Source organism: Neoarius graeffei, chromosome 2, assembly GCF_027579695.1.
Source record: "Neoarius graeffei isolate fNeoGra1 chromosome 2, fNeoGra1.pri, whole genome shotgun sequence".
Classification (NCBI taxonomy): domain Eukaryota; kingdom Metazoa; phylum Chordata; class Actinopteri; order Siluriformes; family Ariidae; genus Neoarius; species Neoarius graeffei.
The window spans coordinates 17,527,829-17,555,092 of record NC_083570.1 but is presented as its reverse complement, the minus strand read 5'-3'; the positions used below and the strand labels follow the sequence as shown (position 1 = coordinate 17,555,092).

General features: G+C 41.1%; 1 protein-coding gene across 1 annotated transcript in view; it reads left to right on the top strand.

Moving 5' to 3' along the window:
• The window catches only part of LOC132881460 (tyrosine-protein phosphatase non-receptor type 14-like), a 149,638-nt gene that overhangs the window by 18,494 nt on the left and 103,880 nt on the right, over window positions 1–27,264 (top strand). Inside the window, exon 2 of the mRNA XM_060913928.1 lies at window positions 16,968–17,315. Within this exon, the coding sequence (XP_060769911.1) occupies window positions 17,142–17,315 (174 nt within the window). The 5' untranslated portion in view covers window positions 16,968–17,141. The remainder of the gene's footprint in view (window positions 1–16,967; window positions 17,316–27,264) is intronic.

Genomic DNA, 27,264 nt, shown 5'->3' with positions numbered 1-27,264 from the left:
CGTAGAGCTATAGATTCTACATGATAATCATAAATGTAATCATAAAGTCGGCGTGATATCAGTCATGTATTTGCTTGTGAAAGCTTGCGGCTTTCATGTAACTGCCGCCTAGCAAAGAGAGGCAAAGGGTAAAGAGGGTAGGCTATCATAGATTCTATTCGGAAGAGATCAACAGAATTCTAGACTCCCAGAAGAGGAAGAGCTAGCACTAGAGAGTTCACCGGCATTTTCATGCGCCATTTCCATTGAGTAGAACCAGAGTAGAACAGCCAGTGAACCGCAGCGTGTTCTTCCGCTTACGTCACAACATGGCCGCGAGCCACGGACCCAGTTTTCTTGCGCTGTGCAATTAAAAGTTGGATATTCGCGTAACAACAGCTTCTTTTCACGTAATTATAACAGAAATCTAACATGTTTGCCATGTTGTATAGTTTATTTAAGAAATTGCATAGAGTCATGTTCGTGTCATCAGCCCTTTAAAGCTAGACCGCCTTTCAGATTTTTCAAGTGTAGGTCGTAAAAAGAATTTGCCCCGACACCCAATTATTTTTGTTTCGTCGACCGAAAGCTACTGAATTCGAATCACAGACTTCCAATTTTATTTATTTATTTATTTATTTTTAAAAAATGGAACAATTAATGAATTTAAAGCCACATGGCCCTAAATTCTCCACTATTTTTTCCTGCTTCACCATGACCCAATTCAAGATACTACGTCATGCATGACGTGGTGGGCTTTCCCTGTTCGCGCAAGGCATTGTGGGATACAAATTTGAAACAGGAGAGAAAAATGGAGGAATGAAACGTGAAAGACCGACTACAGTAACAGAAAGCGAGAAGAACAGACATTATGTTATATACGAAGGAAAGGAAACGCAGGACCAAACTAATAAATATCGGCGCTCGGCGAGCACCTCGGTGTGATCAGCTGTTCGTTTAGCGACAGAATGATGGAACTGTCAGTGCAGGGTCAAAGGTAAACCTGCGCATGTGCACACACGCACACGGACTTCCTCTGTCTGCTTGACTGCACGAAGTGAGCGACTTCATGCACATTATTTGCTTTAATCCCCTCAAATGAACTAATATATCACAATGACCAAATTTCAGAGGGATCTAAATTTCACCGATTTTATGAAATCGAAAGGCCATACAGAAGCTTTAAGCATCTAAAGTGTGAGTGATGAAATGGAAATTTCTAGATTCACAATCTGTATTAAAGTCAAATATCAGGCTTTCGTCTAAAGCGGGGAACAGGGGCGCTGTGCCCTCTTACTCTCGGCGTGCGCCACCTTACCGAAATGCCGATTGAACCCCAAGTCACACTTAGGCCATGCACTTGTATGCTACTGCACAACATGCAGTCTTTCTCAAAACGATCTTTTCTCCGTGAAAACACCACGTGACAACGTGTCTGATCATCAAATACGTTATAATTACTCCAGAAATATTCCAATCATAGTAGATACACCACCAGACGGTGCAAAAACAATCCGAATTGGCGTTTTCCAGACTGAGGCGCCATGTTGTTTAGTTGTTTAGTTGTCGCGGCTGCTCTCGCGAGATTTGACATGGGTTACATACAAGGTCAGCTGACTTGTAGAGCGAGATTTCTCGAGACTGAATGACCTTTCACCCACCGGCGCGGGAGTTTTTGACAGAAGTAGTTCATGAGTTGTTTTTGTTGACATTTGGGCATTTGAAGATGTCATCCCGTGGCACGAAACGGAAGAAAGCCAAAGACTGTCCGGGGCAGAAGAAGATTACTACTTTCTTTTTCAACGTTGACAATTTGTTACAATTTCCCTCTCAGATAGCCTCAGAATGTCCCATTGTAGCCTCAATTTTTCAAAGGCTTCGCACGGCGGGGGGGGGACGGACAACCGGCACCATCCCCCCCCCCCCCCCCCCCCCCGCTTCTCTCCCTTGCCATGGTGAACACCCTCATACTAAATTTTTCTAGAAAAAACCCTGAAATATTCAAATAAAAAAAAATTGATGTTCGAATAGAGATATTTGACATATTTTAATCACAGATGCAGACATCCGGCCAAAAAAAACAAAAAACAAAAACGCACATCTGCTTCATGCCTTCCTTATTTGCAAGTTTGAATTCGATAGTAATTCGGTCAGGAAATGGGAAAAAGTTATTTGGCTTGAAATAAAAAAAATATATATATATATATATATATATATTGTAGTTGCTGCGACGGTGTAATTTACACCATAAACATTTTCGGAAACTTGAACGCACTTGACGCAATTCCTCTGCTCCGCCCACATTGAACTAATTTGAATACCAGTATTTCTGCGAACAGATTCTCACACATTTAAAAAAAAAAAAAAAAACTCAATAGGCATCAAAGAGGAGAAATTTCAGGGAGACTGAAACCTCAAGGTAGGCACGGGTATGGGGGTGTGGCACAATTCCAGAACATTCTCCTCTCCAGACTTGAAGCTAGCGAGCTGCACAGTGCACAGCCCTGGTGGAAATCTTTCAAGGATCTTCAAGGATCCGTAAAGTTCTTTGTGAGAGTCTTTTCAGGATCCTGTTGAGGATCTCAACAAAGATCTTCAGGGAGCTTTAAAATTCTTGGCAAGGTCTACAAGAATCTTAAACAACAAAAACCACATTCGATTCCAAACAAAACAATTCTTTACTGATGCTACCATAACGTATATACTGACTCTTCCAGTAGAAGTAGTTAATTGACCAAGAGATCCTTTCAGGGTCTTTGAAACCTTGAAAATCCTTTTGAAGATGTTGGCTATTCAGGATTCCGTGGTATATCCTTATCCAATTCTTATGAATCATAATTATGTAAATTTCAATCTGTTTCCATCCTTGCCAATGCCATTGAATTAGGATTATTTAAAAATTTTTTTTGAAAGATTAGATCCTCGAGGATCTTAAAGGATCCTCACAAAGATCTTGTAAAGACCTTGACAAGGATCCTTACAAGGTCCTGATTAAATCCTTGAGGTTTCCAGTTAAGATCTTTTTTTTTTCTTTTTTTTAATAAGATCCTGAAAAGGATCCTTTTAAGATCTTTGAAGGATCTTTGTTAAATCTTTGAGGATCTTAAAGGATCCTTGCAAAGATCTTTGCGGGGATCATTATGAGGATCTTTGTAGGATCCTTAAAAAATCTTTGTCAAATCCTTGAGGAGCTTTACAGATGATTTTGCATGTGAAGATCTTTCGAAGATCCTTTAAAGGAACAGTCCACCGTACTTCCATAATGAAATATGCTCTTATCTGAATTGAGACGAGCTGCTCCGTACCTATCCGAGCTTTGCGCAACCTCCCAGTCAGTCAGACGCGCTGTCACTCCTGTTAGCAATGTAGCTAGGCTCAGCATGGCCAATGGTATTTTTTGGGGCTGTAGTTAGATGCGACCAAACTCTTCCGCGTTTTTCCTGTTTACATAGGTTTATATGACCAGTGATATGAAACATTATATCTGAGCTCCGTATCAATGCGCTGCCGAAGCGCGCAGAAGGTGTTAGTACGCCTGTCATTATAGTGCGGACTTTCCGTAGCATAGAAAATCGCTACGTTTCAATTTGTGTAACTGAACTTGTTTCATACCACTGGTCATATAAACCTATGTAAACAGGAAAAACGCGGAAGAGTTTGGTCGCATCTAACTACAGCCCCCAAAAATACCATTGGCCATACTGAGCCTAGCTACATTGCTAACAGGAGTGACAGCGCGTCTGACTGACTGGGAGGTCGCGCAAAGCTCGGATAGGTACGGAGCAGCTCGTCTCAATTCAGATAAGAGCATATTTCATTATGGAAGTACAGTGGACTGTTCCTTTAAGGATCCTATAAAGATCCTTATCTTTAAGGATCTTTGGCAGTTCTTTGACAATCCTCATGGCTCTTTAAAGACTAAGGAGGCTTACTCAGACAGTATTGATCTTTTTAGTAAAATATCTGGGTCTTGTGCAGTTTATTTGAGCTAAATGTTAAATATTTTTATAGATTTTGCATAAGTTATACTGAAATTTGACGTAACGGCGCTCTAATCAGTGTGATGGGAATTTTTACACAGAATCAAATCCGTGCATATGAATGAACCAAATCCAGCCTTGAGATGCTTTAACACAATGTTCTAGACGATATCTAAGACCTAGCTGTGTAAACTGTGTAAGTAATGATGTCACTTCTGCCACACTTTACTACACATTCACATATCGGAGGTAGGTTCTCGCATATCTCGCAGATGTGACGTGTCTTATGGTTCATGACGCATCTGTATGATGTTGCTGGTGTTCAAAAATGTGTGGTTTTTTTTTTTTTTTTAAACCTTTTTTGGTGGGTGACGTCAGAGAGTTTGTCAAGGTTGAAGTACAAGGTTCTTCTGCCCGGTATCACTGTGCTCATATCAGTCTGTGGTACGAACCCTGGGAGTTTGAGTTATTCGGTTTATGTTGTGGAAATTAAACCACACACAAAACATCCACGTCCGTGATAACGTGCGACTCGGTTCCCTTCCACGGAGATACCGAAAGCTCGTCAGATTTTCAGTGTGTTCCGTCAGTCTTGGGTTCTTGTCCAAGTTCCTTCCTTCACTCTCTCTCTGTTTCTTCCTTCAAATCTGATAAAGAATTTTAAATTCACGTGTTTCCATCACTTGATTTTTATAGTTGGCAATTTCAAGTTAATAGAAACACACCTCCTGTCTTGTCGCTCTTCTGACCGGAGTCTCCTGATTGTTTTAATTCTGTCATGTTTATCTGATAGTCTTTTTTTTAATCTCTGATCTCTGTTTTTTGTCTGTTTTGTCTTTTCTGTTTGTATGTTTGTCTATTTTCTGTCTGATACCTGAGGGACCTTCGGCAGGTTTTAATCCAGGAGATGCTCCAGATATTTCTGTGCTGATGGCAGGACACACTAATTCTCCAAACATCTCTGGCTCCAGCGTAGAACACCTTGTATGGGCTAAGATGCGTGTGTGGGGGGGAAGTTCATTTGAACTCTTTGTTGGACGCCAGTTGAAAGATTCCTAAAATGAAATCAGTGTGTTTTTAATCTGTGTTAGTCAGCCAAACAGCCCGGGGGGTTGTGTATTGTACAGTCAAGCCGGAAAGTCTGCACACCCCTTTCACCTTCTCCACGTTTTGTTACGTTATAGACTTATTCTACAATAGATTGAGTTCATTTTTTGTCACCAAATTCTACACAAAATAGCCCATAATGACAAAGTGAAAGCAGGTTTTTAAAAAATATGCAATTTTATTTTACTGACAAAAATAGGTTATTTAGGGGTTACATATCTGTACACACCCTTAGCGTAATACTTGGTTGATGCACCTTTGGCAGCAATTACAGCTTCAAGGCGTCTTGGGAAAGAAGCTACGAGCTTGGCACACTTGTTTCTGGACATTTTTACACATTCCTCTTGGCATATCTTTGCAAGCTCTGTCAGGTTGGATGGGGAGCATCGGTACACAGCCATTTTCAGCTCCTTCCACAGATGTTCAATTGGATTCAGATCTGGGCTCTGGCTGGGCCACTCAAGGACATTTACAGACTTTTTCCGAAGCCACTTCTTTGTTCTCTTGGCTGTGTGCCTTAGGTCGTTGTCATGTTGGAAGGTAAACCGTCGCCCCAGTCTGAGGTCCAGAGTGCTCTGGAGCAGGTTTCTTCAAGGATCTCAGTGTACTTAGCTGCATTCATCTTTCCCTCTATCAGGACTAGTTGCCCTGTTCCAGCTGCTGATAAACATCCCCACATCATGATGCTGCCACAGCAATGCTTCACTATAGGGATGGCATTAGCCATGTGATGAGTGGTGCCTGGTTTTCTCCAGATGTGACACTTGGCATTCAGGCCCAAAAGTTCAATTTTGGTTTCATCAGACCAGAGAATCTTGTTTCTCATGGTTTGAGAGTCCTCCAGGTGCCTTTTGGCAAAGTCCAAACAGGCTGTCCTGTGCCTTTTACTAAGGAGTGGCTTCCATCTGGCCACTCTACCATAAAGGCCTGATTTGTGGAGTGCTGCCTGGATGGTTGATCTTCTGAAAGGTTCTCCCATCTCCACAAGGATATGCTGGAGCTCTGTCAGAGTGACCCTCGGGTTCCTGCTCACCTCCCTGGCCAAGGCCCGTCTTCCCTGATCGCTCAGTTTGGCCAGACGGCCGGGTCTAGGAAGATTCTTGGTGGTTCCAAACTTCTTCCGTTTACAAATGATGGTGGCCACTATGCTCTATGCTGCAGCAATTTTTCTGTACCCTTCTCCAGATCTATGCCTTGACCTGTTTCTGAGGTGTGCAGATAATTCCTTTGACCCCATGGCTTGGAGTTTGCTCTGACATGCACTGTCAACTGTGGGACCTTATATAAGCAGGTCTTGGCAATCCCCAATCATGTCCAGTCAATTGAATTTACCACAGGTGGACTCCAGTTAAGTTGTAGAAACATCTCAAGCAGTGTCAGTGGAAACAAAATGCACCTCAGCTCACTTTTGGATGTCATATCAAAGGGTGTGCACACTTGTGTACATATATTTTACATTTTGATTTTTAATAAATTAGCACAAACGTCTAAAAACTTGCTTTCACTTTGTCATTATGGGCCATTTTGTGTAGAATTTTGTGACAAAAAATGAACTCAATCTATTGTAGAAGAAGTCTGTAACATAATAAAACATGGAGAAAGTGAAAGGGGTGTGCAGACTTTCCGGCTTGACTGCATGTGTGTGTGTTTCACGTTTACATCTCAAAAAGTGAAAGCTGAAAATGTCTGGCAAATAACGAAAGGTCTGAAGGTGATGATACACAGGAGCAACCAGGTGGAACACAGGGTAACTAATTAGGGCAACAGACGATTGGCAACAACCAATAGGATACGAACAACTCACCAAAAAAATAAAATAAAATCATGAGCTGCCCATCACTTTTAGCTTAAAGCAAGAGAGCTAACGTTATCCCGACATAGCTAGCGATAACTTTCAGCTGACTATGTTAGCAAAAAACACTGCTACTTAGCTAAATCCCATTCGATCTCTATGGAGCAGTGGTTAGCTAACAGCAGTTTACACTTGGCTGAAAAAAATCGAGGTCTTAATTACAACCTGAGCGCACAAAAATAGATGTCTGTTGGTTTTCGAAGCATTTGATGAGGTAAATTCACCACCTTGAACAACTTACCGGCATAAAAAGGTATAAGTCGTCTCGCTTTTTCTTCGCTCCACTGCCGGAGACACCATCTTATCTTTGTTGAAAATTTCAGAGGCTCTCAGGTGGTCATGTGATTCACTGCGAGCACTCTGATTGGATGATCTTAAAAAGTTGCCCAAAACGATCAGAATCGTCCGCATAGAAATTATGTTGCCCAATCTCAATGCGGGGGTGGGGTGTTTTGTATATTATTCCTATCGCAAAAAGTCATGGCACTTAATCCCGGATGGAGTCAAGATTCAAAACTTAGTGGAAAGGAAATATTACACTGGGGAACAATTTGAAAAAATGTTTCTGTTGAGTTAGATTTTTATGCTGATTAAAACTAAAATTGGCATGCTGATTCCAAAATTGTAGTCAGTTTTTTTTTTTCTAGCACGTCAAGTTTTTTCTCTACAGCTTACCCTCCAGATAAGCAAAATTCCACTGTAGTAAGACTATTTGAAGGTTATAGAAGAACGTTATCAGGGTAGATGGGATGTACAGTGCTGAGCGTAAATGAGTGCACCCCCTTTGAAAAGTAACATTTTAAACAATATCTCAATGAACACAAACAATTTCCAAAATGTTGACAAGACAAAGTTTAATATAACATCTGTTTAACTTATAACATGAAAGTAAGGTTAATAATATAACTTAGATTACACATTTTTCAGTTTTACTCAAATTAGGGCGATGCAAAAATGAGTACACCCCACAACAAAAACTACTACATCTAGTACTTTGTATGGCCTCCATGATTTTTAATGACAGCACCAAGTCTTCTAGGCATGGAATGAACAAGTTGGCGACATTTTGCGACATCAATCTTTTTCCATTCTTCACCAACGACCTCTTTTAGTGGCTGGATGCTGGATGGAGAGTGATGCTCAACTCGTCTCTTCAGAATTCCCCATAGGTGTTCGATTGGGTTCAGATCAGGAGACGTACTTGGCCGCTGAATCACTTTCACCCTGTTCTTCTTCAGAAATCCAACAGTGGCCTTGGATGTGTGTTTAGTCATGTTGGAAAAGTGCACAACGACCAAGGGCATGGAGTGATGGTAGCATCTTCTCTTTTAGTATAGAGCAATACGTCTGTGAATTCATGATGCCATCAATGAACTGCAGCTCCCCGACACCAGCAGCACTCATGCAGCCCCACATAAGGACACTGCCACCACCATGTTTCACTGTAGGCACCATGTATTTTTCTTTGTATTCCTCACCTTTGTGACGCCATACAGTTTTGAAGCCATCAGTTCCAAAAACATTTATCTTGGTCTCATCACTCCCGAGTATAGAGTCCCAGTAGTCTTCATCTTTGTCAGCATGGGCCCTGGCAAACTCTAGGCAGGCTTTTTTGTGCCTGGGCTTTAGGAGAGGCTTCTTTCGTGGACGGCATCCATGCATGCCATTCCTCTGCAGTGTACGCCGTATTGTGTCACGGGAAATAGTCACCCCGGTTTGGCTTTCTACTTCTTTAGATAACTGCAGTGAACTCGCACGCCGATTTTCTTCAACCCTTCTCATCAGAAGACGCTCCTGTCGAGGTGTTAACTTCCGTGGACGACCTGGACGTCTCTGTGAGATGGTTGCAGTTCCATCTTTCTTAAATTTTTGTACCACTTTTGCTACAGTATTCTGACTGATAAGTAAAGCTTTGCTGATGTTCTTGTAGCCTTCACCTTTGTGGTGGAAAGAAATTATTTTCTTTGGGGAATTCTGAAGAGACGAGTTGAGCATCACTCTCCATCCAGCATCCAGTCACTAAAAGAGGTCGTTGTTGAAGAATGGAAAAAGAATGATGTTGCAAAATGTCGCCAACTTGTTCATTCCATGCCTAGAAGACTTGGTGCTGTCATTAAAAATCATGGAGGCCATACAAAGTACTAGATGTAGTAGTTTTTGTTGTGGGGTGTACTCATATTTTTGCACCACCCTAATTTGAGTAAAACTGAAAAATGTGTAATCTAAGTTATATTATTAACCTTACTTTCCTGTTATAAGTTAAACAGATGTTATATTAAACTTTGTCTTGTCAACATTTTGGAAATTGTTTGTGTTCATTGAGATATTGTTTAAAATGTTACTTTTCAAAGGGGGTGGACTCATTTACGCTGAGCACTGTACATATGATGGCTGACTATTGTTGGAGCATCAAACGTGATAGTCCTCAAGTTGAACCCTCCAGAAAGAGCTATAAACATAAATTTTTACCTTAACTACTTGCACAGGCGGCACGGTGGTGTAGTGGTTAGCACGGTCGCCTCACAGCAAGAAGGTTCCGGGTTCGAACCCAGTGGCCAGCGAGGGCCTTTCTGTGCGGAGTTTGCATGTTCTCCCCGTGTCTGTGTGGGTTTCCTCTGGGTGCTCCAGTTTCCCCCACAGTCCAAAGACATGCAGGTTAGGTTAACATGGGGCGGCCTTGGGCTGAGGTGCCCTTGAGCAAGGTACCGAACCCCTGACTGCTCCCTGGGCGCTCTGGTGTGGCTGCCCACTGCTCTGAGTGTGTGCATGTGTTCACTGCTTCAGATGGGTTAAATGCAGAGGATGAATTTCACTGTGCTTGAAGTGTGCATGTGACGAATAAAGGTTTCTTCTTCTTCTTGCACACAATTATAATTACAGTAGCCATATCCTTTGTAAAAACATAAGTGTTAAATAAACATTGCATTCATGCCTGTTTCTTTCATATTTCATTGTATGTCAATATTTGTAAATTTTTATAAAACAAGCACATATCTGTTAAGTACATGTACAGTATTTTTCATATTTTTTAAGAAAACGGGGATCCTATAGTTCAAAAACTTGACGTGATAGAGAAAAACTGAGATCAGTTTTGGATTCCGTACCCAAAAATTATTTAAAAACAGCTGTCAGACCTAACTCAACAAAAATTGTGTTCCCCAGTGTTGTTATTATTATTAAAAAAATTATTAATGAACGACATTGTCATACTTTTAATTTGTTTATTGCTTCTTTTAATTGTATAGACCAGGGGTTTTCAAAGTGTGGGAGAGTCAGCCCCCCCTCGGAGAGCAAATAAACAACCGCGCCCCCCCTTACAATTTTTGTTGTTGCTATACTTAATGTTCCATTCGTATTTTTAAAAAATGGTTGTTGTACACATTATTTTTTTCTTTTTCACATTTTAAACATCTGTGCTTTTTAAAACATCTTGTTTTACACATTTTAAACATCTCATAGCATCGTTAGCTAGCACCTCTTGGCAGACAACGCACTGTGGCAGTGGAGCATCTTCAGATCCAGTCCATGAAAATCCAAACTTTAAATAATCGTGGTCATACTTCCTTCTTTTTCCAGTCCCCCAGGATTCCGCGGGCCTTTTTTGTGATCGTTGCAGGCTAAAATGTCTGATGTTGCGGGGGGGGTTTCCAAAAAAAATTGCGATGAAAGTTGCGGTGTTTTTTAGGTTTTTGTTGCGATTACATTGTGGGAGGAAGTGAAAGTTGCGAGAAATTGTTGCAATTTTCTCTTTTTGTGATTAAAATTGAGTGATATGTTAAATATTAAGTTATTACTAAAAAACTATTGATTAAAAAAAACAAAGACACTGAGAAATGGTCCTATAAACAACTTTACCAATATAAAAGATTACCAGGACTACTCACTCACTGTAGCTTTAGATACTAAAAATCGATCCATTTTGTCTCTCACGTTGCGCCCCCCCCCGAAGAACTCTGGCGCCCCCCGGGGTGGGGGGCGCCCCACACTTTGAAAAGCCCTGGTATAGACACAAGTTAGTTCTTATCACTTACATTATAGCAGCTATAAACATCCTGATCATTCTCTCACCAGACTAATTTTTTCTCTCTCGATGCTAATAAGATTAAAAAAAAAAATACTTAATTTTTATTAGGTTTATTAGTAGTGTTAAATAGTATTAGTGTCCATTATACACATCCCTATGAATTAGAACGGGTGACTGCTGTCGGAGCTGCTGCTGTAGAAAATGAATCAACGCCTTCTGCTATAAATCACCTTCGAGAACTTAACAGCGCTGTGGTATAAATGTACGTTTGTTGTAAATCGGTTGTTTTACTCGTCATGTGCAGACAAATATGCTGATGCAAACAGAGCGACGATCACACACATCCACACAGCGCCTTTTTATCTGTGTTGATGAGAAGGGAAAAAAAAATGTTGAAACAAGATGCTCTCTGTTCTGGAGAAATTCTTACAAGATCCCACAATATCCATCTGGAAGAATGGAGTGTGTGTGTGTGTAAATCAGATGTATGATTTTCTTCCCCTTTCAAAGGCCAGAATTTGACATCTTGACACACATACCGTAGCTGCACAAATTTCTAGAAACTTCTATAACTATAATTCCCCCATCCGTACAATTTTGCATCATTTCAAGTTCTCATTTACAATATTGATTTTAGTTCTTTTAGTAGTCTGCACTATAAATAGCAATGCATTAAAAAGCTATGTACCTAAGTATTGCATGTTAGATAGAGATTTAAAAAGACAACAACAAAAAAACAGCTTCGACAGTATAATATTGGAGTCATGGGTCAAAGACTGAAAGTCCTTATTAAATTTAATGTAAGGGTGTTTACATTTTTATGGCCTGAACCGTGCATGAATTAGTGCTATTTTCATCCATTGTCCTCTTGACATCTGTGTAAATTTTAATGTTCGTTTTCTTGGTTAAATTCATAGACATGCTGTCAGCAGGCAGTCACATATTATAACCTCGGTCCAAGTCTAATTAGACACGTTTGGATGTGTAGTACGCCTTTCAGTTGGCAGGTCTGCTTATTTTGTAGTGGAAACTACAGTAAGTCCTCCTAGGTATTTTAAATTATTGTTTTGCATATGATTATAGGTCTGTTTTGGTGTGCTTTGTGCAGAAGAAAAAATTGGTGTCATGTGTAATCATGTGTTAATGGCTTGCCGTTCTAGACGCAGTTGGAAACCCAGAAACTCATGACCTGTGTGCGTCTGTCTGTCTGTCTGTCTGTCTGTCTATGTGTGTGTGTATGGCTCTCGTTCTTGCTCTATTTCTATGCTATGTTTTCTGAACCACAAAATTACAAAGTTCCAAGTCACTTACTGTTTATGTGTGCTTCAAATAGCCTGGTGCTGGTACCAGAGCATTGAGAAACCATTGTGGTAAGCTTCGGCTGTGTAAAAGGGCAGCTCCATTGTTTTGCTCATTTTCTCCCTGCCGCAGGAAAACAAGACCCGTCGAGGTCAGCTAAACATGGCACCGATAGCTGTCTAAACCTCAGCTAGCCTTTTTACCCAGACCTCTGTTTGTGTGAGAATGTGGGTGCAAAATGAATGCGTTGGTCTGGGGAGCAGAAAAGGACATGGTAGCAGAGCACTATAATAGCTCCAGCTATCTTTTAAACAACCACTGATGTGAAAGGCAGCCATACAGATGGTCAGTTAGAAGAAGAAGATAGCAGAGTGAAATTATTTCTTCTTTTCATATACCAGCTTGTTAGGAAGCTGGGGTCAGAGCACTGGGTTAGCAATGATACAGAATCCCTGGAGCAGAGAGGGTTAAAGGTCTTGCTCAAGGGCCCAACAGTTGCTGTGCTGGTGCTTGAACCTCCAACCTTCTGATCCGTAACCTATGGCCCTTTTCCACTACCCTTTTTCAGCTCACTTCAGCTCGCTTCAGCCCGACACGGCTCGCGTTTCGACTACCAAAAACCAGCACGACTCGGCTCGTTTCAGCCCTGCTTAGCCCCTAAAACTCGCACCGTTTTGGAGTGGGGCTGAAGCGAGCCAAGCCGTGCCGAGTGAGGTTGGGGGCGTGAGCAGACACTCCCCTGTGCACTGATTGGTGAGGAGGAGTGTCCTCACATGCCCACACACGCCCCGCGAGCGCGCTGGGATCTGTAAACACCGTAAACCCGGAAGAATAATAATTATGAATTACGAGAATTTCTGAAGCCTTATGCGCCTCGCCTCATCTATACGCTCTTGCCAGTATCTGTCCGCGTTGTCGGTGACAACAAGCCACAGCACCAAGACCAGCAACACTAACGACTCCATGTCCTCCATGTTTATTGTTTACTATCCGGGTCGTGAGACTACCGCTTAAAAGCTCACTGAATCAGTGACATACAGAGCATTGTGGACGAGTTCGCGGAGCGCAAGGCTCGTCGTATGCCCTTCAAATAATGCGCGCAGTAGGCTATTGATGTTTTATTATGAGCCATGTACAGTATGTCGCTTAATGTTTTTTTGTTTCTGAGTTACATGTTCGTTTGAAGGACTTAATGTACAAAATAACATAGTTGCACCCCGTAGTGTTGAAATTGGTAAACACAGTGCATTCAGTGAGGTTTGCACCGCCCTCCTTTTATTTCTGACTCTTCCTGTCACCGTTGCAACCTCTGAGCGCTCATTCGTATGCCCTTCAAATAATGTGCGCAGTATAGGCTATTGATGTTTTATTATGAGCCATGTACAGTATCCTAATGTTTTTTGTTTCTGAGTTACATGTTCGTTTGAAGGACTTGATGTACTAAATAACATAGTTGCACCCGGTAGTGTTGAAATTGGTAAACACCGCAGTTGCGGACATTTTGTAGCCTAAAATGATGTTATGATAAGCTTTAATAAAGGGCCCGGTCATTTGCCCCGCCCCCGGCCCGGCTCTGACTTGTTCCGCCACTGTCACTGATGTCACTGTTTGCGCTGCTTAACGACATCACGTGACGTCCACCCACTTTCGCTAACTCCACCCAATGTGTCCACCCACTTCCAGCCAGCACGGTTCAGTGCGGTTGTAGTCGAAATGCAACTCCAACAGCCCCGCTCAGCTCGACTCGGCACGGCACGGCTCAGCCGCGTTTGTAGTGGAAAAGCGGCACTAGAGTCTTAACCACTGACTGTAGGAAGCTCTGCACAAATGCTGTTGCCAGGGAGTCTGCTTGCTGTCCTGGCTTCAGGAGCCCTGAGCAAGTCAGTGGGTAAGGAAAAGGTCCTGGTCTTTCAAACTGGCTTGAAGAAGGACTTGGGTCAAAGGAAATCACTTAACCCTCATCCTACCATGCTATTTTACACCTTAATCTTACCATGTGGGGTCCGTTTGGACCCCAATACTTTTCTTTAAAATTAAAGCTTATAAAGACAAACTCACCAGATAAGTTTTGTTCAGAACATCTTGTATTAATAACAGCAATACACTAAAGGGCCCAAGGCATAAAGAACACACTTAACCTTCATCCTACCAGCCAATTTTACATACACAAACTACCAGGCGGGGTCCGTATGGACCCCAGGAGGGAATACCTTGAAATCAATGCAGTAAGAACCAATTCAATGCAGCAAACAGACATAACTTTATTGAAGAACAAAATCCACTATGGCTGAATATCAATGATGTATTATAAATGCAATAACATTGCAATAATATTGCAATAACTAGCATACATGTAGCAAATTATAGCGCCACAAAAAAAATTGGCATTATATACATGATTTTTGCAGCTCATGCAGCTGTAAAACATTCTGGATTACAACTTAGGTCTTTTCTTACAGAATTTAAAACAAAAAAGTAATTGTAAAATAATTTAGGGCTTTTGTTTTGCAGCCTGTGCTTATTGCAGCAGTGGGGTCCACACGGACCCCAAGAAGGAATGCCTTGGTAGTTTCATTATGGAACATAAAAGAAATAAAAGAAGTTAACTTTCAGTGTGCTATTCAATTATAAAATGAAAGACAGATAAACTTTACTCTGGGGTCCGGTTGGACCCCAGTAACAAATTAATTATACCTTCACAATGCAAAAAGCTGATCTTCCGGTGCTTTAGTGTTTTAATTAAGACATAAATTCCGACAAATTCATAAAACGGTGAGGCAGTATGTCACATATTTTTAAAATGGCAAACAAACATATAGATGCCGGGTCCAGATGGACCCCACTTGGTAGGATGAAGGTTAAAGTGAGCTGGCCTGTGTCCTGGCTAGGGAATATTGAGTAAGCTGTGGAGTAGGGAGCTTGATCGGTGGAAGAGCAGACGTAAAGAGTTCTTTCACAGCTAGTTCCAGGGTAGGGAGCTTACTTTCAATGAGCTCTGAGAATTTTTGTTTGAGTCCACTTTGGGGACAGCAAGAAAGTCCTAAAATATGATGCGGATTTGAAGAAAGCACCAGGCCTTGAAGAACTCAAAGAAGCAAGGGGTAGGGAGGTTGGCTTGAGTCTTTGTTTAGGGATTGGATGGGCTGCTCCTTGGATAGGGAGTTTTGAGTGAGTTTGGATAGCGGGTAGGGGTCTTGTTTGGCATGAGTCAAGGGTAAGCTAATACTGGGGAGGCAAGCAAGCACTGCAAAAAGAAGCTGGCTTAAAAAATAACCTGAGCTCAGCAAGTGTGTCCTCAGTGTTTACCGTGTATAAGGTAGCGAACTGGGCGGCACGGTGGTGTAGTGGTTAGCGCTGTCGCCTCACAGCAAGAAGGTCCTGGGTTCGAGCCCCGTGGCCGGCGAGGGCCTTTCTGTGCGGAGTTTGCATGTTCTCCCCGTGTCCGCGTGGGCTTCCTCCGGGTGCTCCGGTTTCCCCCACAGTCCAAAGACATGCAGGTTAGGTTAACTGGTGACTCTAAATTGACCGTAGGTGTGAATGTGAGTGTGAATGGTTGTCTGTGTCTATGTGTCGGCCCTGTGATGACCTGGCGACTTGTCCAGGGTGTACCCCGCCTTTCGCCCGTAGTCAGCTGGGATAGGCTCCAGCTTGCCTGCGACCCTGTAGAAGGATAAAGCGGCTAGAGATAATGAGATGAGATGAGAAGGTAGCGAACTTGTCTGGGATCTGGGGTTAAGTGGCCCACATGGAACAGCTCATGGGATTTGGAATTCTGAGGAAGACCTGCATTGGAGATCTTACCTACAGCGAGTCGTGGGGTAGGAAGTTCAGTCGGTGCATATAGATGCTGTATCATACCTGTAGCAAGACCTGATGTTAGTAGCTCACTTGGATCAAGTCCGGGTGTGGAGTTTTGAACATCTCCTGGAGTAAGGAGCATACCTGTAGCAAGTACTGAGGTAGGGAGCGAGCTTACTTGGAGTGAACCCTTGGGTAAGCACATTGCTCGTGATTAGCCTGGGGGTTGCTTTCTGAAAGAGAGCCCAAGGGTAACAAGCTTGAAGGAAGCAAACTTGCTCAGAGTCGATTTAATATCTGATTTTTTTAAAATAGATATTTAAAAAAATGTTCTGTATTGCTGATATGTTCCCTGTCTCACCTTCCTGTATTGCTACACATAAACATACACAAAGTTCCCTTGGGCATTCTAGTGTCAGATGTGATATGTTATTACAGGGAAAGGAGAGAGTGGAATCTTGGCTGTAATCCAGGCTGGCTATATGCACCCCACCACTACTACCCAGACAAGCGCTGACACATTCTTCTCTTCTCTTCCCTTGTCCTCTGCCTTCTATCCTTTTCTCCTCTTCTCGGTGTTCCATCCTTTCTCCTCTCCACGCTTGTGCCTCTTGAACCTGTTCCAACATCTCAAGGGCTTTATGCCAGTTGTAAGAGCAACTAGTAACTTTATTCAAAATATTTACATAATGTTTTATATATGGAACCAAATATAACCACACAAGTAAGAGAATGAATGAAGGGAAACAGAGAGAGAGAGTAGTGGCTGGTTCAGAATTTGTGTTGCAAGTGGCAGTTTTTTGAAAATACATGGTTTCTTTCAGTTTTATTAGCCATGTATTGTGTGTTTATTGATAAGTGCTGATTCGCAGGCTCTAAATTAAAGCTAGCCTCAGATTAAAACTTTAATTTTCATGTCTCTCTGCAGCTCCCAGGATCCTACTTCCTGTCCACCCCTCAGCTTGCTCTCGGAATGGGACTGCACCTTCCCAGAGTGCACTTCTTCACTGGGGGGTGTGGCCATCCCTGGGCAGGACAGACGGAATAGACCCCCTGCAGTATTCTTTTGACCCCTGTGACCTTGGTGTGACCCTGTCCAGCCATGCCTTTCAGGCTGAAACTGCCTCGTACGAAGCGCTACAACGTGCTGAGCAAGAACTGCTTCGTGATTCGGATCCAACTGCTGGACAATCACAGTATCGAATGCACACTGTCCGTCGAGGGGACCGGCCAAGAGTGTTTAGAAGCAGTTGCTCAACGTCTCGAACTGAGAGAGGTAAGAAAACACAACTACCACGCAGTCAAATTCAAACAACACAATCAAGACCGTAGTACAGTCAGTAGAACGTTAAATCAATAATGTAACATAGTCTTTATAATCCAAACCCAATTACTGTAAAACAGTCAATACACTTCCTATACTTGGTGAATGGTGCAAGAACAGTTTTGCGAAGCAAGTGCAAAATATGGACGCTAAGCACAAGCTAGCTAATATTCATTCATCTTGAGTAAGTGCTTTATCAGGGTTCCAGTGGATCTAAAGCCCGTCCCGGATACACTCGAGACTGGATCCCAGTCCCTTGCAGGACAATATGTGCACCCATTTGCCCACTCTTTTATACCTCAAGGCAATTTAGCATAGCTAAGTGACCTACCAGCATGGTTTTACGCACTGGGAGGAAACTGCAGTACATGCGAAACTTTAGATAGCAACCCGAGCTCCGGCTCAATCCAAGGACCCTGGAGCTGTGAGGAAGTACGTAGCAGTGCCTTTCAGCTAGCGAATAAACATGGCTAATTTAGTTAGCTTTTAGTCAGCTAGTGCCTGTTCACGAAGTCTTTTATGTGGAAAACGTAAAGGTGTAGTGTTCATGTAAACAAAAGAAATCTGCCAGAAAAATCAACATTTCTCTCAGATCAGTGATACATTTTAAACTTTTCTTAGTAATTTATCGAAATTGCACTTAGCATGAGCCACAAGCGAGATATTGGAAAATGTCAACATTGTCGTAACTTAAAATGTAACACAAAATTTCAATTTAGGATGGAAGGAATATAAAAGTGAGGGGTTTATGTGAAATATTTATATAAAATTGGTCAAACTTTGAACAATTCCGGCTGCAAAAGTTGCTCCAAAATGTGACGATGTACAGTAACTTCGTAGGTTTGTATTTTAACACGGTGTTTTCTTAACCACCAACAACAAACCAGCTAATCGAATCCGAGCCATTATTTTCTTTAATAATATTATTACTGTGAATATTTCCTTGGTACAAAGACATTTTATAGAATCTATAAAGAAACTAGCCTAGTAAACTAGACCCACCCGCCTAGCGGCCAAAAATATTTTTTGCCTAGCGAATGGGTCTAGCCTCGCACCATATAAACAAAAACACCCCGGGCATCAAATCGTGCCCGCCAATCACAACGCAAGGTTTTTGTTTGGATTCTTTGGGCGGGCTTTTGCAGGAGTGACGACAAAGCTGCGCGACGCTGGAGAAAGCGCAGCAGGAAAGATGGCTACGGCTAGTGAACAGCGCGCGTTTGACTCCGCTTTGGAATCAGTTTTAGAAGAATTAGACTTGGAGTTTTCGTTGAAACATGAGCAGGAAGAGGCTCTCCGCTCATTCCTTTTCAAGAAGGACGTTTTCGCTGTTTTGCCGACCGGCTATGGCAAAAGTCTGATCTACCAGCTGGCTCCGCTCGTAGCCAAAAGGATGGGGCTAGTTTGTGCAGTACGAAGAATTAATAAACAGCTTTGAAACATTACTTTTTGATTGTTTCTTATTTTCCCGTTATTTTAAATTTAAGGGAAATTATTTCACCAAACACCACTAAATAAAAACTCTCAAAAACAGTTTAAGCAAACCCTTGGAAAACACTTGGAAAAAAAAGTGTATGTGGTACAGACTCCAAACTTGTGGTCATTATCTCCAAACTTCTTAATATCTAGAGCCTGTTTATTAATTAATACGCATTTTGAAAAATGATTTATTTCAAGGCCTCGCCCACTGCTTTCTGTCGCTCTGACTACGTCACAGTCACTGTTGCGCTGATTGGTCAGAGCGTTGGCCTATACGCACAGAGACAGTTTGAAAGACAGCGGTTTGTTCCTCCTACCCGCTTCGAAAATGTCTACGGATCGAGGCCAGACTAAATATTCACATTTAGTCTGGCTTGCCAGGCTATAAAGAAACAATATTTTTGAGAAATTCTGTTAAATTAAGCCTTAACGGGCTGACGGTTTACGAAAAAGTCCATAAGTGAAGTAGTAGTTGGTGCCAGGCGGTCCGTGGTGACCTATGTCTCGTTTTATGTTGGGTGTTTTTGGAGTTTGGGTTGTCGAACAAAGCTCGTTAAAATAGCGTGTGTTTCATGGTTAGTGTCCGTGCCTTTGATCATGACATGTCACTCTGGGCTGCTTGAGGAGAGCAGCTCGAATTTCCGAACGTGTTGAACTTTGGAGGGCTGCTTGAATTTCTGTGCATGTGTGCAATCGGAGCAGTCATCGGTTCGCTTTGTATAAATATTTCTGTAGTATAGAGAGTGTGTGAGAGAGAGAGGGGGTGTGTGTGAGTGTAGTCTGAGAGCATATCCTCAACTTGTTGTGAAATTTCTCAGTCATCCTGAATGTCATAAGTCTGCAGTTCCTTGACGTTTCTTGTCCTCTCCCATGACATCACGGGCCAAATGATCTCCACTGTCCTGAAACGCTCATAAAGCTCTCTCACACACACACTGATACAAAAACAAAAAATAAACTAACTATAAAACCGGCATGAAAGTCTTCCGGAAATCCGGATATTTGACAAAACTCTTGAAAATCTCCAGTTTTCCGAATGGAAAAATTTATTTTTCGGATTTTTCGCGTTCCTAGACGCGGCGTAATACTTCGCATCGTCCTTGCATGGGCGCAGGCCTTAAATAGCCCAAACATAGTTCATTGATTAAAGACAGGTGTTCTTTGTTAACGGCGCGCGTGCCGGAGCTCGTTAGGTGCCTTCAGGTGCACGTGCTAAGGCGCGCAGGACTGGCACCGTTCTGTGCAAGCGCAACACAATCGCACTAGAAAGCATCATCAAGCTGCCAGTGTAGCTGCAGTCTTTTTAGTTGCGAATTACGAGTATTTTCTCGTGTTAATAATTCGCCATGTCAAAACAAGCAAACCTTTCCTCCTTCTTTCGACGTGAAGAGAGGTCAGCAATTTATTATATATTTTTTTCGATCAAAGTTGCATTTTGTGGTTTCAAAGCCAAGTTTTATAGCCCAGGAGTAATAGGGTTATACCCGGAACAAATTAGTAACAAGCTGAAAATTTCAGGGGCGGCACGGTGGTGTAGTGGTTAGCGCTGTCGCCACACAGCAAGAAGGTCCTGGGTTCGAACCCCGTGGCCAGCGAGGGCCTTTCTGTGTGGAGTTTGCATGTTCTCCCCGTGTCCGCGTGGGTTTCCTCCGGGTGCTCCGGTTTTCCCCCACAGTCCAAAGACATGCAGGTTAGGTTAACTGGTGACTCTAAATTGACCGTAGGTGTGAATGTGAGTGTGAATGGTTGTCTGTGTCTATGTGTCAGCCCTGTGATGACCTGGCGACTTGTCCAGGGTGTACCCCGCCTTTCGCCCGTAGTCAGCTGGGATAGGCTCCAGCTCGCCTGCGACCCTGTAGAAGGATAAAGCGGCTTGAGATAATAAGATGAGATGAGAGATGAAAATTTCAGAATATGTTCAGAATACCTTTAGGAATAACATACTAAAAGTCCCCGGAAATCCCCCTTGTGCTCTCTGAGAAATTCAAGATGGCGTCCAAAATGGCCGCCAAATGGAGATCTGCCCATATCTCAGGCCCAAAACAAAATATTAATGCAATTAAAAGGTCAGAATATATGTTTTGTAGCGTAGGAGAGTAAATTCCAACATGTGTGTATTAATTACATTGTGTATTAACATTATATAATAACAATGTACACATTATTATAACAGTATATTTGTGTATGATGTGTTCGCTTGCCATGTCTGGTTAGATTGTCATATTTTTGGCACTGGGAGTTTCACTAAAACCAAAAACATCATGAACTCCAAAACATTACCTTCAATCCATTATAACAGTTTATTTACATATATTGTTCATTATAACAAGAAGCTAATCCAACACAATAAATCATGGCGACTGAGTGTTCCTCAAATAATGAACCTATTTACGAGAAGACAACTGGTCATTGTTCTATAACTTTCAACTTCAACAATCAATAATAATTACAGACTTATAATTGTAAATCTATACATGTGCTATTTAATGTACACTACCGATTATAGAGTGTGGATCCATTGGTTACTCGTTCACTCCGTATCATCCTATTCTGTTCACAAAACAACAAACACAATTACTATGGGTTGGACCACTTATTTTCATTAATATTAATTAAAGTAAATTGGTGGTGTAAAATGAAAAATGGCATGTTAAAAGGTCATGCTGAATTCAGTCATTTTTAAAAGGTCATGCTGAGTTTAGTCATTTTTTGTCCGAACACACTGGCATTGCTAGTAGTAACGACTGGCGCTAGAAACTCAAAGATTCATTTTTTTCCACCCTTAAACAAGCTTGAATAAATTCCCTACTTCATTGATGGTACAACAAAGGTCCAAGCATTACAACTGAGGCACTGAGAAGTGTTTAAGTCTACTCATTCACTACGTTTACATGCACATAGAGAGAATCGAATTTCTGCCGTTGCTCGACTGAAATCGAAGTTCAAAATGCCATGTATACACCTTAATTCGGCTGAAATTGAATCGAACTTGATTTCTCGGAATCGAGCTACACGACCTAGTTTATGCGATTTCTGCTGAGCTACTTTGCGCATGTATACCCTATCGAGCTAGTTGTCGAGCTACTTCCGGAAGTGACGAGTGACGAGACCACAAGCGGGAAACACAACAGCCTCGGTCGGCATGACAACGAATCATGACAACGGCATGAATCTTTTCTTTTTGTGGCATTGCTTGCACTGTTAAAATTTAGCTCACTTACTGTATCACCAAATACATCTGTACAGCTGTTGCATAGCTGTGAATTGTGTACATAAACAAGTCATTGTATTTGTGTGTGTGTGTGTGTGTATATATATATATATATATATATATATATATATCCAACATCTGAAGAATGTCAATAAAAACAAAACAATTGAACTTTTTGTGTGTTTATTAAGACATAAGTTAAATTGTAAGCAAAAAATATATATATATTTTTTGTAAGCAAAAAATGGACTTTAGAAAAATATTATTGTGCAAAATAAGTTGTCTTACAAAACAGTGGTCTGCGCCGGACAGTTTGTAGCCATAGTCTGTTAGAGCAAGCCTAACAGCTTGAACACGGAACTCTAGTGTTGCCAGATTGGGGGTTTTAAGTGCATTTTAGCGGATTTGAACATGTTTTGGGCTGGAAAACGTCAGCAGTGTCTGGCAACACTATAGCTCTTCTTCATGACGACAACCGGAAGTGTACCAACACGATGGGGCGTGTAGCGCCACGTGTGGCTCGGGTGCACAATGCACCTTGCACAATAGCCCGATTTCACTTGTGCATGTAGGATTGGATTTCTCTGGCACCCCTGCTATAATAATATTAATTAATATAATTAATATTTTTACATTTTTTATAATCTTTACTTTCTCTGCATGTTTTAAATTTACTTTAACTTTATTCTATTTTATTCTGCTAGTTTTTTTTTCCCTTTCTCTTTCTTTTTCTCCTTTTTCTTTTTGGCATTTTAATATTTTATTTCTACTATTGTTTAATTCTTATTATTTTCTTTTAATTCTTTTAATTCTTTTAATTAATTATTGTAGAATAAAGATAAAATTATTTTATGTAATTTTATTTCTCTATTGTTTACTGTTTTTGTTTTTACTTCTGTAAAGCACATTGAACTGCCATTGTGTATGAAATGTGCTATATAAATAAACTTGCCTTGCCTTGCCTTGCCTTGCCTTGCCTGCTGGGACCCTTTGCTCGATTACCGACAGCAGCTCGATTTGGACGTGCATGTAAACGTAGTCACTGTTTATAAGCAAGAGCTTTTATTGAGGCAGACCTTTTTGTCATGAAAGTCGCCAGAATGTTGAAGTGGTGTACGGAAACAGCTTGCCATTGTAGTGTTAGAAGATAGAGTTCTCAAATTTAATTTCCCTTTAATATTTTATCAAAGCTTAAAGATGCACTAAATATTAAGGAAATTGATGTCTAATTGTTGTCTTACATTATGTTCATGTATGTAGGTAGCCTACTAAGCTAATCTGTCAATCATGTCAACTATCAAATTCCATGTAATTTCCACATTAATGACCTTGTAATCTTGGTTAATTTTAATTTTAACAGTGTGGCAAAACAGGCCTTGAGAGTTTTGATGCCCTTCGCAACAGGGCTTTGAACCGGTTCAAGGAACGAAAACGAAAACCGGGAACTTTTTCTATTTCACATGGAACAGAAACGAAACCAGAAACTTTATTATTTTTTATGTTCCGGAATAGAAACGCTTATTAAAAATAATGGTAACCGGTTAATACCGGTTTTTATTTCGTTCCTCAAAGTTTCCGTAGCCTACAAATAAAAACGTCATTCTTCTCCTGCGCAAGTTTCTATGACCCGCTGGGGTTCACTTCCTGTGTGACGTTCGCTGACTGAATGGACAGAGCGGGAGGGTGGACTACTATCACGTCTCTACATCTTAAATAAGAGGTCAATATTGCAGTCTATCATTATTCAAAAACGTCAATTTCAAACACGATATCAATATATTTGTCCACGTTAATGAGAGGCTCGCGAACATTAAATGACGTTAACCTCTGTTAGCCCATCAATGCATAGGGCCTGACTAGCCTTTGGTAACACACTAAATGAATTATCTTTAATTTTTGGCACTTTTTCTGTTTGTGTAGATGGGAAGACATACTGAGAATCCAAATCGCCAACATTTGAAATAATTGTTTTGAATTATTTCTTGTCTTATTTAATGAAGGTTGTAATAGAATTAGCCTACATTTGGCTTAAGCTGGATGAGACAGAGACATAATTTTATAGCCATTTGTTAAACAGCTGACAGGGAACGTAATTAACCGTTCCGGGAACGAAATTTTTTTGTTCTAACCGGTTCGGGAACATCTATTTAATGGTGGAACCCAAAACCGGAAACGTTAAAATTCCATTTCTGTTCGGAACCAACCAATAGGAACAAAATTCTGGTTCAAAGCCCTGATACTGACCAATCAGAATTGAGAATTCAACCGCGCTCTAGACTGGTAATATCAGTATTCCACCTGTTTTTAATTGTTCCCTAAATCCATAACTTAACACACCTCTGTTTCAGTTCATCAGGCTTCATCGAGAGCATCTTAAGATGAACATGAGGTGTCTGTTGTAAAAAAAAACAAACAAACAAACAAAAAAAACCTAAAATGCTGAAACAAAATAACGAATCAGTTGCTTGAACAGTACTGCTGCAGATAATTTGGCAGTAAAATAACTTGTTCCCACACCTTTTTATTTCTCTCTTTACAAAAGAGTGCCAGTGCAGGAGGCGGCAGTGTAGCCGGTGGCGACTCCTGTTGAACTCACTGTGATCATTGTTCTGTGAGGGTTTTTTTTTTCAGGAGAAGCTCTCTGGCAGCAGCGAAAGACTTTGTGGAGCTGGACTGGTTTATGAGTGCTTTGTGTGCCAGGAAGTGATTATGTTGGCATCATTATACGATAGATTGCACCAGAAAATCAGGTGTCTTAGACATTTTTCCTGAGTAGGAGGATATGGAGCCGTGAGAGTTTAACAGCTACCTAGTTACACGTTTATGTAAGACAGCATTTATTTATAGGGCATTTATTAGGAGTGTAAACCACAGGCTTCTGCAAGGAATGGTACGATTTGTATGCATGAGGCAATGATTCTGAATCGATATTGCTGAATCATCTAGGATTTAGAAGCCTTTGATCGATATGTGACCAACTTTGTTCAAATTCTGGGATAGGCCTAATGTTAATTCACTGATTTATTTACAAACGATAATTAGGATGCAGTGCTGCAGCACAGTAACCTATGGGCTTCCCTAGGGGAGCCCATAGGTTGCAGTGCAAAGCACTGCAACTATTGTTCTTCTACGTGTTTCTTCTTCTTCTTCTTCTTCTTCCGTATTCTTCTTCCTCCTACGCAAATTTCGATTTCAAATAACTCAATAAGCGTACGTCGCACACAGACAAACAATATATCAAATCGTGCGGCTCGATCGGACTCGCTATGCTATTACTTTTCTCTACAGAATACGATTTTTTCGTGAAAAAATCGCCCAAAAAAAACCCATTCATTTCTATGGAATTAATTGAAAAAAAAGCACTTTTTCAAACATCCACTGCTCTGGCATGCTTTCACCTAGAGACGTGATTCAAACTCTAAAACGTAGGAAAACTTCTCCTCTGTGGATCTGGCATCCAACTTTTCTGCTAGGTTCTACACTTTCGGATCAGTCCCGGCTCAAACGCCATGTGGGTTCCGGGAGAAAATCCGGCTTTTGAATGGGTGTCTATTGCGTTACACACCAGTGCAGCTCGTTAAGTCAGAGTGGAGAGAGCTTGAAAAAAAAGGTCAAACTTTCTCGCTTAAACTGTCTTTTCAGCCACAAATTTCCCTCTACAGACATGATTTTCTCAAAAGTAGTAGGAAAACTTGTCCTGATTCACACAATGTGTCTACCTAAACGATAGGATTTACAGTTTTTGAATGAGAAGCCTCAAACTGAGGAGGGCACAGGTGAGCGGCCTCACTGACTCCCATTATAAATGGGACAGAAAAGTCTCTCATTTTTAAGTCGTTCTAGTGTCGTCATTTTTAACACTACAGACAAAAAAAAATACATCATTTTATTCAGGAGACCCTTCTAGCGCTCACTGTGAAAGAATTTTGTGAATAGCTGCTTCCGTTGTCGAGTTATTTGTCATTGTTCGAGGCCTGGTCCTTCATAAAAAACAGCACAAAACTCCATACCTTGTGTGTCTTAGCTCATTGACACCCATTATAAAAGTGACAGAAAAGTCTCTCATTTTTAACACTACAGACAAAAAATTACATCAGTCTATTCAGGAGACCCTTCTAGTGCTCACAGTGAAAGAATTTTGTGAATTTCTTTTTTTTTGTGGAAAAAAAAAACAGCCTCGGTCGGCATGACACTTCAGCTTAGCCGCCCACTTTATTAGGAACACTTCTGTTCGTACATACAAACTACAAACACTCTTCTTAGAGTTTAGAGTTTATTTTATTTTTCAAAGGGACAGTGCACAAATTAAACATTATCCTTGTGGTAAGGACAGATGTCTGTCCCAGGTTATAGCAGTACATGCTAATTTCCGCCTGTAGTCACTTTGTTTATACTCTTGAATAGCTCTTCTTCATGACGGCTGCTGTCTCAAGCACACACATAATCATTGCATTGAAACATCATTGCAGGTCACACATTCACGGCCAGCAAACATGCGTGACCGAATTGCTTCGCGCACTGCATCCTCTCACAATTTCCCCCGGGGAATTGTCCGGTCTAGTCTAAAAATGTAAGCATGTAAAGCTCTGGCATGCTAAACTGTAGCGTACAGCACCACATCCACTTTAATGAAGCATATAAAGATGATGCAGAAAATAAGGGCATTGTAATGACCAGGCTTGAGTTTGATGGCCCTTTAGTATAGCCAGTGCATGTTAAAACTATAAGCTTAATTCCACTGACTTGTATACACAAATCTCTATCATGCATCTCAAAAAATTAGAATACCATGAAAAAGTTCCTTTTTTTCATAATTTACTTCAAAAAGGTAAACTTTCATATATTCTATATTCATTACATGTAAAGTGAAATATTTAAAGCCTTTTTTTGTTTTATTTTTGATGATTATGGCTTACAGCTCATGAAAATCAGAAATCCAGTATCTCAAATTATTAGAATATTCCCTAAGATCAATCAAAAAAAGGATTTACAATACAGACATGTCCAACTTCTGAAAAGTATATTCATTTATACACTCAATACTTGGTTGGGGCTCCTTTACCATGAATTACTGTATCAATGCGGTGTGGCATGGAGGTGATCAGTCTGTGGCACTGCTGAGGTGTTATTGAAGCCCAGGTTGCTTTGATAGTGGCCTTCAGTGTATCTGTATTTTTGGGTCGGGTGTTTCTCATCTTCCTCTTGACAATA